Source organism: Nanorana parkeri, unplaced genomic scaffold (genome assembly GCF_000935625.1).
Source record: "Nanorana parkeri isolate BGI_ZX_2015 unplaced genomic scaffold, ASM93562v1 scaffold44, whole genome shotgun sequence".
NCBI lineage: Eukaryota > Metazoa > Chordata > Amphibia > Anura > Dicroglossidae > Nanorana > Nanorana parkeri.
The window spans coordinates 2,305,259-2,319,935 of record NW_017306312.1 but is presented as its reverse complement, the minus strand read 5'-3'; the positions used below and the strand labels follow the sequence as shown (position 1 = coordinate 2,319,935).

General features: G+C 42.2%; 1 protein-coding gene across 1 annotated transcript in view; it reads right to left on the bottom strand.

The window, feature by feature from the left end:
• Positions 1-14,677, bottom strand: part of LOC108800601 (neurabin-1-like) — an 85,053-nt gene that overhangs the window by 15,565 nt on the left and 54,811 nt on the right. Inside the window, exons 11-16 of the mRNA XM_018572584.1 lie at positions 14,314-14,465; positions 10,865-11,192; positions 8,852-8,930; positions 7,860-7,931; positions 6,471-6,651; positions 2,232-2,348 (exon numbers count right to left, since the gene is read on the bottom strand). Of these exons, the coding sequence (XP_018428086.1) occupies positions 2,232-2,348; positions 6,471-6,651; positions 7,860-7,931; positions 8,852-8,930; positions 10,865-11,192; positions 14,314-14,465 (929 nt within the window). The remainder of the gene's footprint in view (positions 1-2,231; positions 2,349-6,470; positions 6,652-7,859; positions 7,932-8,851; positions 8,931-10,864; positions 11,193-14,313; positions 14,466-14,677) is intronic.

Sequence of the window (14,677 nt, the reverse complement as noted above, 5' to 3'; positions counted from 1 at the left end):
TAATTTGTCATGTTTGTGGCTTGACATCCATGTAACTGGGATTTTGGTATTGGTACGCATCCCAATCACTGACTTGCACTGCTTGTATAGTACAGCAACTGCCAATCTACATTAGAAGGGTCCGGGGGGGGGTTTACCTGCTGTCAATGCGAGTGGCATGTGCTGGCTGACTTGTGTGCTGGCTGACTTGTGTGCTTGACATTAGCGTACTTAGAAGGGCCGGAGAATATATGAAACAGCAAATTTTTTTGGGATCAATGTACGCTTTAGCAGAGTTCTTTAAACAACACGAATGGGACAATACGTTGACAAATAAAATATTAGTTCTTCCATTAATCGATTGATAGGTTCACCTCTGAGTTTCATAGCAACTGCGGCTAGTCAAGTGTAAAGTTAAGTCATTATACAGCAGGGTATAGCTCAATCTTGTGACTGGGTCTCGTAGCCAAAGCTGCCCCAAATGCAATATCCTTTGGTATAAAGAAAACCTTTGAAGTCTGAGGCCTGCGCCAGATTAATCTGCTGCCCTTTGGCCTCTGTTACTAGAAATACAAAGGCGAGGGATGAAGTAATTTTAGGATTAATGTGTTTACCGTGTGCAAAACACAATGGAAAAATAATGACTCCATAGAGAATGACATTATACTATGAAATAATTTTGTTACCGTCATCTCCTTGGGGCCAAATAACTAGATTGAAGTGAAGGAATAGTTCTGTACATATTAATAGTCTTTATAATGATTAGGACTAAATAATTAAATACTGGACCCGCAGGTGGCGTTCTCAGCTCCTTTTTACAAGTTTACAGTTCCTCCTTACCAACCGTTTAATAACCTGTATACAGAGTTCAATAACGCAAGCTGAAATGTTCACACACAATAACACCAATGTGCATTGTGCCGGAGGCACAATTGTTGGTCCCTTGTGGTGTGTTGGCAAATTAATGGGTTGCTTTAACATAACGCACGTTACCCTACTGCATCAGACTGCACAGGTGTGAAGGGGGCCCAGGCTTTGCACTGCCAAACTACTGTCCTGTTTTAGAAATACTCAAACCTAAAATCACATAAAAGGAAGTCTTACAGCTATTTTTGAAAAGAAAAAAAAAAAAGTTCCGTCTCTAACTAGGAAGCACAATAGACCCCATACCACTTTCTGTAGCCTTAAGCTGGCCATACATGCTTCCATCAACTCACACATCTCCGCTGCCACCTACAGTCCTTGCTCCAGCCTCTGCTGAATACCCAAGCACCTGACTGGATGCAGGCACTGTTCGGTCAAGAATTTTCAGACCGACTCACCCAAAAAAAAAATTGACTTCTATCCAGTGGGGTGCTGCCAACTGTGCCACACACAGCTCGAATTCACTAGAGTGCCCCTCTGATCCTGGTTACTTTGTTACCGATAACCTATCAAGATCACATTAAAGAAGCTGTAACCAGAATAATAAAAGTCTCGGTCTAAGTCTCCTTAATTTTTTTACAATCAGAAACGAATTTGGAACCTCACAACCAAACGCTGCTCATGGCACAGGTCACTAGATATTGTGCAGACATGCAACTTCTATAAGTTGAAACTTCTGAAGGAAGTTCTGATCACGACCTACAAAAAAATGATTGTTTGGGGAGAAAGATTAGCTTTGTTTTTGCAGTTCTGGTAAACCCATTAATGGATAAAAAGGAAAAACAAAAAACACCAAAAACCAAACTAAACATTTTCAGTGCCGGCTCAAGTTCTGTTTAAGTTGAAGCAAAGAGTTTAATTGCAGATCTGCTCATCTGATCCTCCCACTGTTGTTCACCACCATCAATTCCTCATTTTTACCTTGCTTGGCACTGGAAACGTTTTATGAACACACACGTCTTGTTGAGAGCCACTACATGTAAAATACAAGCTCTTCTAAAAGACGCCATTAATAACACAGACATACATATGTCACAGTTTACTGTACAGGACAGAATTTGTTGCCTAATGGGCAATGGGGCTGTTGGAAGTCAGCCGTGTGCGATAAACATGAAAATGGCTTCAGCTACGAAAGCATTAAATACGTCGGTGTATGTTATTAATAGAGCTCTTCTTTAGGTCACCTTGTATTTTATCTTTATTTGGTCAGGTAACACACTAGCATGGCTCAAGCACTTTCTCCACCCGATAGATTAGGACTGCACGACAGACATGCGGTTACACAGGACACCAACACGAAACCACGAAGAGCACACCGAGAAACTCACCTCATTGGAAGAGAAGGTGAAAGTGTGTGAGCGCCCCGATAGGGAGGGCTCTGCCACCAACCCTGACAGGTCAGAGCAGGGGCTGTAACTGTATGTATCATCTATGATAATTCTACTCTGAAAACAAGTAGAAATAAAGAATGAATTATCTGTGCCCCTGGCAAGCTTTATCACAACAATAGGTTTGTGTACCTCTGCCTTTGGCACACACATGAAAACCTGCACACCAAACTAGAACAGAAATGGCTGCCTTGTGACATTCATTGCAATTTACTGGATTTTGAAAAGCAACTCAAGAAATTATGGAGGAGAAAAAAAAAAAAAAAAAAAGTCTTCAGTTTACTTCTGTGTTCCTTCAAAAAGGCAATCATTCTGCCTAGCAGGTAAGGTAAATATCTGAATTACAAATGCCTACTTAAGGCTGACATTAGGCTTCTGGTGGAAGTGTTCGATCTATAAGATGATGGGCAGAAGGGGGAGGCACCTAGGTGGGCATACAGGAAGTGTGGTGATCCGTACCAGTACAGGGGCAGGCAACCTCAGCACTCCAGCTGTTTAGAACTATGAGGCATTGCAAGACTGACAGCCACTGGCATGACTCCCAGAAGCAGAGGCCTTATGGGATTTGTAGTTTCACCACAGACAGAGTGCAGTGGTTTACAGAGAAGGCAGGGCAGTCACATAGGGAGATCACAAGAGTACAGGCATCATTTTAGAATTGTGTAGATGAAGCAGCTCCTAAGCATGTCTTGGCTGTGTATTCACTCATTTCAACCTACTGCAGACAAATCAAAACAAAAAATACCCAGAATTCCCACATCAGAATAGAATAGGAGGCAGACGAGGCCTGGATAACAGAGGCCCTTGACAGGAAGAAGGTATCCTGCTCACATTTCATGACTAGGGATGAGCATCCAATTCCCAACCCAAGCTGTTCACATTCGACAAATGGGTGAATGATTCGCCAGTTCTCCGCCCGCAGAACCTCCCATTTGTGCCCATCACCCAATGGCACTGCGCAACCTGGATCATTGGTTAACTGGAGGCTGAGCCTCATCATGTAATGGTATGTTAGGATGCAGATGGCCATACAACCTATGCTGCAGTGGGGCTGCCAATGCCTTAGGAACCAATGACACTCTGCAGACCGCACAGTCACTGGTTGTGGTTGTTAGGACACAGGAGCCCCTGGTTACTACCCTTGGAATGGGCAGTGGTGCTATAAATATTTTCATTATGGTCAGAACTAAAAAAGGTATTATGTAATATTGCCTCATCTTTTGGTTTCAGACCCCAGGAGCAGCTTTTAGGCTCCCTTTAACTCATATTTCTATTTACAGGCATTACAGCTTAATTTATGACAACTAAAAATTATCAACTCAGCCCCCCGACTGCTTCCCCATCAGACCGCTCCGATGTGCAATCAGATAAATGCAAGCTGGAAATCTGGCTGTGTGTGCGGTGCTCCCTCTTAACCTCACCTAATCCTTTGAGATTAGGTATTTGCCACACCTGCAAGGGGACCGTTTACGGTTCCGAAACGTCTTTGTGCACAGTGTTACCAGGATTGCCTAGCGTCTTTAATAAAAGGCAGTTGCACGTTGGACCTTGGAGTGCGGGTGACTTAGAGACTGTACAGTATGTAAAGTGCTGTGTAAATTGACAGCGCTATATACATGTCTGTAATAAGTGTGAGATTTCAGTGGAGCCTACAGTTCTTCAAGGGTGAAGATTTGACTTGCCGCCCCCCAGAAAGGTAAGAATTAAACATGTTCTTTTATGGGTTAGCTGTTCATTTTTGTTTTACTGTAGCAACAGGATCACCTTTAACTGCTTGCTGACCAGGTGTTTAGGCCCCCTTTCTGGCCAGGCCATTTTTCAGTATTCAGCGCTGCGGTACTTTGACTGACATTTATTCCGTCATGCAACGCTGTACTTAATTTTATACCATTTTTTGGGGACACATAGCGCTTTCTTTTGGTGGCGTTTAATCACCACGGGGGTTTTTCTTTTTTACTATAATTAGGAAAAATGACTGAAAAAAACAAAAAAAAAGTTTTTTTTACATTATGTTAGGAAACATTTATTATTAACCAGTTTTTTGGTAAAATATAAAAGATCGGGTCAAGTCGGGTAAATAGACACCAAACCTATCAAGCTTTAAAATTGTGCGCACACGCTGCTCCATGCTCTCTCGTCACTTGTGACGAGAGCATGGAGTCGGCTTCCCGGCCAATCAGGAAGCCGGGCAGTGTGTAGCGGATTGGTCGGAAGCTGGCCAATCAGGAAGCCAGGTGCCGTATAATGACGCGGCGCCCGGTTTTCTAATTGGTCGTGAAGCCGGCTTCATGCTCCGTCACCTCATGACGAGGGAGCATGGAGCCAGCTTCCCGGCCAATCAGGAGGCCGCGACATTACACAGCGCCCAGCTTTCTGATTGGCCAGAAAGCTGGCTTCATGCTTTCTCGTCACTTAGTGACGAGAATCATGGGGACAGCTTCCCTGCTAATGGGGAAGTCGGGTGGCGAGTCTTTACACGCTGCCTGGCTTCCTGAATGGGACTTCAGGTACTCGGCATCAGCGAGTAACGAAAAAAAATATCGGTACTCGATACCGAAATACCGTTATCGGTGCATCCCTAGTCATTACTATCCCTCAAATAATAAATATGTAAGTTACAGTTAATAGAAAGTAGATTGGAATGAATTTTCTCCAGGTAATTAATTGGTTAAGGATTATAAATATACACTGTGATAAATCGACAAGGAAATTATAGAAGGAAAAACCAGACTGCGGTTTCACTTTGAAGTCAGCCGGTGTCAGCTGCCCACAAGATTTTACACACGTTCTGACAATTTACTAGCTATTGTTTATTTCCCTACTTGAGGCAATCAGAGCGGATTCATACTCTTCAATTAAATAAAGCAGGACACAGTGAGATATCATTTTTTTTTTTGTTGCGGACGAATGTATAAAGGGTTTAGTATTTTGAACGATAACAAAGTACGAGATATTGTTATCCTTCAAAAAGCACAGCTTCTTCTTGTATCTCGCCAGGATCTTAGAGGTTCAACACAAGCATTCCCAGCTCCACAAACCAACAGCAACCATAGGGGGACATTACTCTGACTCCTGCACTTCCTTTGCAGAGGAGTAAGAAGAACCAGGAAATACAATGGGGCGCCTTCATTGAGTGCGAGTTCCTGTGAGTGATCCACCTCACCAGCATCCATCTAAAGCCAGTGTTGGGCTACCAGCTTTCAACATCAACTACCTTTCCTGTGGGTTCCAAAGACAACCAGTTTGGAAGAAGGGTTGTAAGAAGAACGGATCCTAAGAAGGGAAGCTTGGCCCTCTTGCCCTGACTGCAGGACTGGAGCTCAGTTATATTCTACACAATAAAATTTGCTAATTAGTCCCATATTGAGAAGTCTTCTTCCTGCAGTTAGACAGACAGGTCCCTCCATTCTACGCACCTCGTAGTACAGCACTTTGTTCTGACAGATTATTATGAGTGTCATATTTGGACAGATTGCCCAGCCAGGGTCATAAAGATCAGTGAGAAAAGCATCCAGCTATTATTTACATAGCAGATATTTTGTTATCAAATGAGAGGTCTGAAGCGGGTCTCAAACGTTAGCTAAAGTGGAAAACCTGGATGGAGTGACTACGATTCAAAGCGCAGTCCCACATGTGATCTTCCAAGCAATGCAGGAACCCAATGGGCTTGGTCAAAGCTTCAAGAAAAATTGTAAATTCATCCACCCATAAAAAAAAAAAAAAAAAAACATAATTGTGCATTAAACTGGACTTTATGTAATCCATCAAGAAAATCTAGGTTGCTAAAGAGCTTTTTTTAAATGTAATGTAATTTATGGGTCAAACAGTATATACATATTCTTATTAAACATTATCATAAGATTTTCCTATGAATAGTGTCTCTCAAAGCTATAAAAGCATTGCAATAAATCACTGTGAAATCTAACTAGAAAGCATAGCCATGCATCTTGTGGAGGATGAGAGCTTTATCTGGTTTCCAGTAAATGCAAACTCAAACACAACTACTGTACATACAGCCATCTTCGCCCCTGGTACTCTACATGTATAGAGAATAAACCTGCATAAAGATACCAGCAGCTACCGTGATGAGGAGACTGTGTGATGGACAGGAACATCAGTGCAATGAAGAGTAGACAGCGAGTCTACAGGAAACGTTACATGTTTTATCTCAATGTTTACCTTGTTTCTGCTTCTCTCTTGCTCCGCAGACAGCTCAGATCCGCTGTGTGGAAAGTTGAAGCTTCCGCTAGATTCTTTATGGCTCTCACCAAACCAGGAGAAGGGCATGCATGTAGGGACTGGAGAGTCCGAGTCAGACAGTGACTGGTTACCACCTTCATCTAGTAACTCTCGTGATCCACTAGAAACATGCAAGGTGACAGAATAAGAAAAGCCTCGCTGTTACCATGCCAACATCACACAAAACAGAAAGATATTCACCATTTAAAAAGAAACCTGTTTTTCTTCCTTCATGCTGGATTCCCACCACATGACTGCATTTACTGCACACTGACAGTCATCCTTTTTTTTTAGTAAACACATTGCAGTGCATGAGACACAACATGACAAATTACTATTCCCTTAAAGACTATCTTTCTGACCATGCTTCATATTACACCCAAATTCTGGGAGTAACATATAACACGGTCACATCCACAGACCCACAATTCTAAACGACCCCTCCTCTTACCAGAATCCCATGGTTTAAAATCTACAGGATTCTGTATATATCTGAAATTGGCATGGCAGGATTTGTAAATGGAGCTATTACATGTCCCGTCTGCAACTGAGGGACTCATAATTCTCAATGGAGTACAAGTGCAATGACATTAACGTACTTCTAGTCCATTGACACTTCCTCCCATCTCTGAAAGTCTGCAGCTCGATACAGACAGGGGCTTCATAAACAGTCTGCAGAAGCCCGAGCATTGGACCCACAATCCACTGACCATGGTTGCAATGTTTTGCAGGCTTCAATAAAGCAGCATGTCCCATTTTCAACCTGCACACACCAACCCAGCGTGTTGATGTGAACTGGACCCATTTTTACTTCATGCATTGGGCCTGTGGGCCTGAGAAACACTGCCCAATGCACATGGTGTCAATGAGTCCTTACTGGGAAAGTAATATATGACCAATGAGAAGCTTGGAGCAGAGTATAGTGGGATTGGCAGAAGAACCCTTTCGTCATAGGCCGGGTATTCTGGATTTTTATTTTATTAGCAGCTAAAGGGCTGCAGGTCACCTTATAGATAAAAGAGAACTATGGAGTAAGTGTTTTCCCCCCATAGTTCTTTTAAGGGTCACGGGAGGACATATACTAGCGTCTTCCAGTGACTCAAAGCTCACTATATACAGCTTGTGGTATACCGAGACTGACGCAGCAGAGACGGATCCCGATTCAGTTTTTTTTAATTTTCACTCATAGTTCTCCTTTAAGTTTGAATGTCCTACCTTATAAAACCATTCAATGTAGCCTGCGCCAAGCCAGAGTTGCGAGAGGCAAAACAAAACATTGAACCAAAGTTATAATTACTTGGCACTTGCTGTGGTTAAAAAAACATTTACCGACTATCCAAGGATCCTCTCAGACTCTCCCGGTCCTGTTTTTTGCCTTTGCCTCCAGACTTTCGCATTCCCCTAAAGTAACAAATATTAGATTGATGAAACTGATTAATGTAACCCTGTAGTGACCGCTGATGTCACAAAATGCTGTTCATTCACCGCTGAAAGTATACATTTCTCTGTATGCTAATAGACAAAGCTCAATGCATATGTGAGGAAGTTATTAAATGATTTGGATACTTAATATGGGTGATTGCAATCGGAGACTGGTTTAAAAATACATTTAATAAAACTCTTAAAGGGGATGATCATTTATGGAGAACTGACATCAAAAACAGAAGGTGATCTGCCTTCATGAGACCATATAGGTGTCTCTTAAATTATTCCTAAATCTTCCCGATTTATAGATGACCAAAAAACACAGTGAGATTGTTACAAAACTGGAGCAGACAAAATCTGGAGCAGTTGTGCATGAGAACCAGCTTCTCTCTTCAGTTTGTTCAGTTAAGATTTGAAAATTAAAGTGAGAAGCTGATTGGTTGCCATGCACAGCTGCTCCAGATTGTGTCTGCTCCTATTTTGATAAATACCCCCCCAATGACTTACATAATGTGCAGTACCGCGTCAGAAAAGCAGACCGATACTATTTAACCTACCAGTAAATTTGACTTTTGAAGAAACACCATGTACATGTGAGGAGGAAAAAACAAGCTCCGTCATGAGAAGGTACTGGTGGAATATGTTCCCAGGATCCCTGTGAAGAACTTTTGCTAACCTAGGAGCTATCCTGAACTTTAAACTGATGCTAATAGTGAAGTTACTTAATAGTTAAAAAGGTACTGGAATGTAATTTTTAGGATTTTACTCGTGAGTTTAGGGTCACTTTAAGCCAATACTGTAAACAGACCACAGAACTACAAGAAAATGGTGACTGAAGATAAAGTGTCATATTATAAAGCTGCATTCACAAGAATAAGAGGCTCAGGAACTCTTACCCAAAATCAGGAAACCTTCTCCTATGCTTTCCAGTGGCTTCATTTGCATCAGTGGTTTTGTCATCACCTTTCTTCTCTTCTATGTGATCAAACAAGGCTTACATCAACAAAACGGACATGTTAAAACAGAAATGATATCTGCATTGAAAACAGATGGGTCATCCAAATACTATTAATGTCTACCTCTTCTGTATTCTGTGCAGCAGATTATCAGCAATCCAGACAGAAATTTACTGCACTTCTCCTCTGACCTCACAACCAAATAGTCAGATGTGGAGAAGTTAGAGGATAAAAAAATCAATCAAATACAGCTTGTTAGTTTAAACATTCTTGTGAAGCAACAAGACCGGAGCCAAATAATCAATAATGCCTTGTGTAGAAGATGCTGAATGACATGGCAGTCTTGGATTTACCCAATCTGCACTCTGACTCAGTTGCTTATCTAGGTTTTTTGCATTTAATAAGGTGTGAACAAGTGAATGTAGAGCATACGTACTTCAACACACATGATATGAGAGAACTGTTGGCACCAGAAGTCAATTTGTGATGCTCCGACTATATGGACACCTCGACTGTCCCCAGCCCTGTTCCGTCAACCAGTCCATGTGCCAGTTGCTTTAGTTTCAAGTTTACTTTAGAATGAACAGTGACTAGAACTTGGCAGGTACAATAAAAACCTTAAAACAGGCCTTGCCCTAAACTACAATCAACCTCCATTAAGAGCCCATCTTCCCCCCTGAGATTTGGGATCCTCATATTTCCAGAAGGCTGCTTAAAGCGAGTGGCAATTTTACATGAGATTGGGTCTAATTTAGTGCTTTAAAAGGTCTGCAATAAAGTGCAATGCCAGCCCTCTGCCATCTATTCTACCATATACCACCCCCCCCCTCAACATACACAAAAACACTGTCTGGCAATCATATCAAGCCTATGCTCTTTACCACCATCAGAAATGTTTGCATGGCTTCACACTTCAACCGCCCCTTCCATAGAACCATTCTTTGCTCTGACAATGTCTCCTATGTCACAATTATTACTGCTTCTGGTAGAGGAGAGTGACTACATTGCTCAGTTCACCTTGACTTTGGGGATAGATTTTTTTTGGCTTAAGATTCCACCCACAGCTTACTGCTGAAATCCCAGAAAGGTATACGAATCTACAGGTTGGTTTAACTCTTGGAAGACTGCTCAAGATTAAAACACCAGCACTGGTTTTTAAATCAAAATATACAAAGTGTGCTCTCTGCATTCATAAACTGGTGTCAATTATATAATAAATAGCCAGCAAAAAAATGAGTATGCTTAAAAAATAATATATGGCACTGTAAAAGATACACAACATAAACCGTAACATTGCTATAAACAATAAAAAAAAACAACACCCCCCATGCTGACAAATACTGCCCGTTTTAGGAAAATGACATTTCGATTAGTAAGGGAGCCAGTAAATGCAAACCTGTTAGCTGAGTTAATGAGATGTTAATGGCCCATGTATTGTATGTATTACACAAGCTTGCAACACATGCATTCAAATACCTGAAAAACAGTACATACTCTCACTTTATTTTATGAATAAAAAACAAACCAAAAAAAGGATTTGGTTTTAAGTCTCCTTTAAATGCTTTACCCTAAAGAGTGCTGAAAAATTACACACACGTCTGACTCTAGTCTGCAGTATAATCTGTATTGCAGCTTCAGTAGCAGCCAGGGCACAGCAGAGAAATATATAGGAGACGTTATGCCTCTCCCTCGGCTGGGTCATACAACCTGCATTTTAGCCAGATCTACTTGGTCTCTGCAGTGTCTAGGGGTGAATAAAGAAAAAGTATTTTGTCCTGCACATGGAAACAATGAAACTCTGTCGTAGAGAGCTGCCTCCAGCTACACGCCATACATTTGCACTTCGTAGGATAATTACAGAAAAATATCTGAGATAACTCTTCTCTTTTTCTGATGTTACAAATGCAACTTCCTTTTTTCTGTACACAGACTTAATCTAATACCTAAGCTTACCTTTGGCGACTTTGCCTTTGCCTTTAGATTCTCTCACTTTGGTATTCCTAGTGTATCCGCCTGAGGAACTCTGAGCTAGCCCTTCCTCAGTGGGAGACTGACTGGAGGTTAGAATGGTTTCAGTGTTAGTCCTGTATGTTGGGGAGGAGGAAGTGGAAATGGAGGGGACTGACTCCAGGAGAGTACCTAAACTCTCGGCCGCTTGAGACTTTTCAGCCCTTTGATCATCATCCTCGGCAGCTGCCAAGACCAGCCGTTCTTCCGTCTCTTCTGCTACTTTTTCACAAGGGCTCACTGTCTCTGCTGGAATTGTGTCTTCATTCTCTTCCTCCTGTAGAATTAAATGTAAAAATAAATATTAAAATACCATTAAAAACACAGATCTATATATTGGATTCTTTGAGAGCACCCAGGCATTTTCTTGTAACACTGCACTATTACCAATTCTTTACTAAATCTACACAAAATACCAACACATGCATACACATATCCTCTCTGAATGGGTGAATGTGACCCATGAATCAAATTTAATGTGCCATCAGAACTTTTTTTTTAATATATATTTTACATAAGCAATTAGAGCTGCAACAATTATTTGATTAAGTCAATTAAATTCGACGATGGAAAACGTTGTCAACACTTTCCATCGTCGGCTAAAATTCAAATTTCCTGCTGGGCCCTGCACGCTGCTCACGCCCGCCGCTTACGCCACGCCCACCGCACACGCTGAGGACATGCGTCTGGCCCTCTCCTCCCGGTGAGCTTTCCGACCCGCCGCTGCCTGCCGACAACACCGATGCACGCCGACAACACAGTCATTCATAGTAAGTCGAGATCAGCCGGGAGCTTTTTAATGTTTCCTGTGTTTTTGTTTTTTTTCCTTTTTAAAGTGGCACACTGCAGAATATTAGCAGCTATAGAGGAACACCAAATCCCAGCAATACATTAAACACCCTGCATAATGTACTATTGCTGGGATTCGTTGTTCCTCTATAGCTGGTAATGTTCAGCAGTGTGCTGGTGTATTATAAATTGGTAATCTGTAGAGCTGCAACAATTATTAGATTAAGTCGATTAGAATCCAAGATGGAAAACGTTGTCAGCGTTTTCCATCGTCGATTCGTCGGCTAAAATTTACATTTCCCACTCACGCCCGCCTGTTCGCAGCTCCATACACGAGTTACGCTATGCACGCCACGTCCACCACGCACACGCCATGTACCCGGCCACCGCACAAGCCGGACACACGCACGCAGAGCACGCTACCGCAGCAACTTACAAGGGTTCAGAAACAGGTAAGGGGGACCTGTTTTAATGTTTCCTGTTTAAAAAAAAAAGTGGCACACTGCAGAACACCAGCAGCTATAGAGGAACAAATCCCAGCAATAATGCATTAAGCATGTAATATTGCTGGGATTTGTTGTTCCTCTATAAGCTGGTGGTATTCTGCAGTGCGTTGTAGAATGATTATACGGCACAATGCAGAATACCAGCAGCATTGGAGGAATGTAGCAATAGTACATTATACTATAATGTACTATTGCTGGGATTTGTTGTTCCTCTATAAGCTGGTGGTATTCTGCAGTGCGTTGTAGAATGATTATACGGCACAATGCAGAATACCAGCAGCATTGGAGGAATGTAGCAATAGTACATTATACTATAATGTACTATTGCTGGGATTTGTTGTTCCTCTATAAGCTGGTGGTATTCTGCAGTGCGTTGTAGAATGATTATACGGCACAATGCAGAATACCAGCAGCATTGGAGGAATGTAGCAATAGTACATTATAGTATAATGTACTATTGCTACATTCCTCCAATGCTGCTGGTATTCTGCACTGCACTGTATAATGTACTATATTGCACACCACACTCATTTTTTACTTCCACCGTGCCAAGCTTGCTCCCGTGATAGACTACAATCTCAATAGAAACTAGTAGTCCATCACTGGAGCCTTTTTTTTTTTAATCCGATTAGCCAATTAATCGAACTTAATCGGCTAAGTAATAGATTATGAAAATAATCGTTAGCTGCAGCCCTATAAGCAATCTTTACTGGGACAATAAAAACCCCCCCCAAAAACGTAGAATTGCTGTACCTGAAATCTGCCTTATTTAAAAAGTCTCAGGTTAGTTTTGTATGCAGTGCCCAGACTTCAGCTTTGTCTCTAACAAATCTTCAAAAAGATACAAAGGGCAGCTGGCAGGCCCATGATTACCACACAGGTATCGGTCATGCGGACCTGCACTGCACTAACTTCATCTTAAATCTATTTTTCCCCACTACAGATACTTTTTTGCATTTGAATGTATTGTTTATAGCAGTGGTTCTCAACTCGTGGGTCACGACCCAAAAGTGGGTCGCGACACCCTCTGCAGTGGGTCGCGGCGTCATGTCTGCATAGACCGGCCCATCTGCATTAGAGAGAACTAGAGGGGGAATTTGTGGTTCAGCCTGTGGAACCTCATAATGTCAAACTGTCCCCTCTCTCCCGGCCTCCCCCGGGCTCTCCGATAAAGTGGTATGGCCCGGGGAGAGAGGGGACTATTTCCTCACTTTCGGGCCGGCGCATTAATATCGGGCTGCGGCGCCCGACAATTAAGTAATAGTTCCGGTCTGCACGGGAGAGTACAGCAGATATCAATCCGCCGCTGTATCTACTGTACTCTCCAGTCCAGATAGTTCAGTCGGCTGGAATCAGAGAAAGGTAGGCAGGCAGACAGGGAGATGTGCACTGTGGCAGGACAGGGGACATTTTTTTTTTATTCATTTACTTTCAGCAAAATATATATTGCTGAATACTGCACAAGTTGTTTTGTGTAATAAATTAAAATGTTTCAGAAATGAAATCATTTTTGGGTCACGCCTTAATGACCAAGGAAACATGTGGGTCCCGAGGTTACACAGGTTGAGAACCACTGGTTTATAGGAAGAGGGGAACCTCTTTGAATAAGCAGACCTTGCTGAAGTGATAGGTCCACTTTCAGGCCAGAAGCACATGGGTGATTCCACTTAGTGCACGTGGTACAATACTGGGGATCAAACCATATGCAGTGTATAGTGGACTTTATTTCTCATTCTTGCAGCTCGCACCAATTGAATGTAGAACAATCAGATGTGAAATACATACTCCACAGTAATGGAGAAGCAGCTTCTTCTATGTAAAAATACAGGGTTAGCTCATTTTTCTGTGAGGTGAGAAGAATTAGGATTTTTGTAGAGTCTCCCTCCTAGAAGTTCTGTGCATCTCTTGTGGTATTAGGAGACTTAGATAACCAGTCAGTGGAGTGGTCAGTAGCGGTATCTACCACCACAGGGCAGTTAGTTTTGGCTTGCTAGCCCATAGAGGACTGTAAATGAGTGGTTTCTGCCCTGATGCCTCACACAGAAATATCTAGAGGAATGAGTCTTAGTTATCAGTCAGCTGTGAAATCCTAGTACATACCTCTGTATACGTGGCTTTCCCTTCAGCAGTGAATGACTCTTTTATTTTGTGCCGGGATGGTCGCTGGCGTTTCACTTTAAGTGCCAGCTGAGCTTTCGCTTTGTGTGCGCTGGTGTCCAAGCGCTGGATTTCTCCCACACAGGCATCAAAATCTACAAGTAGAGGACACAGACTGAGTCACGTCTAACAAATGCATCATTTTAATCACTAGGAACGTTTTTTTATATTTACATTCAACAGAGCAATAGTAAGCACATAACAGAACATTAAATGACAGGCAAACTGTGTATGTGGGGCAACTCTGGCAACTTGCCTAAATATTAGGCATAATAAACCCCATAAAGGACCCTCGTATATTCCCCCC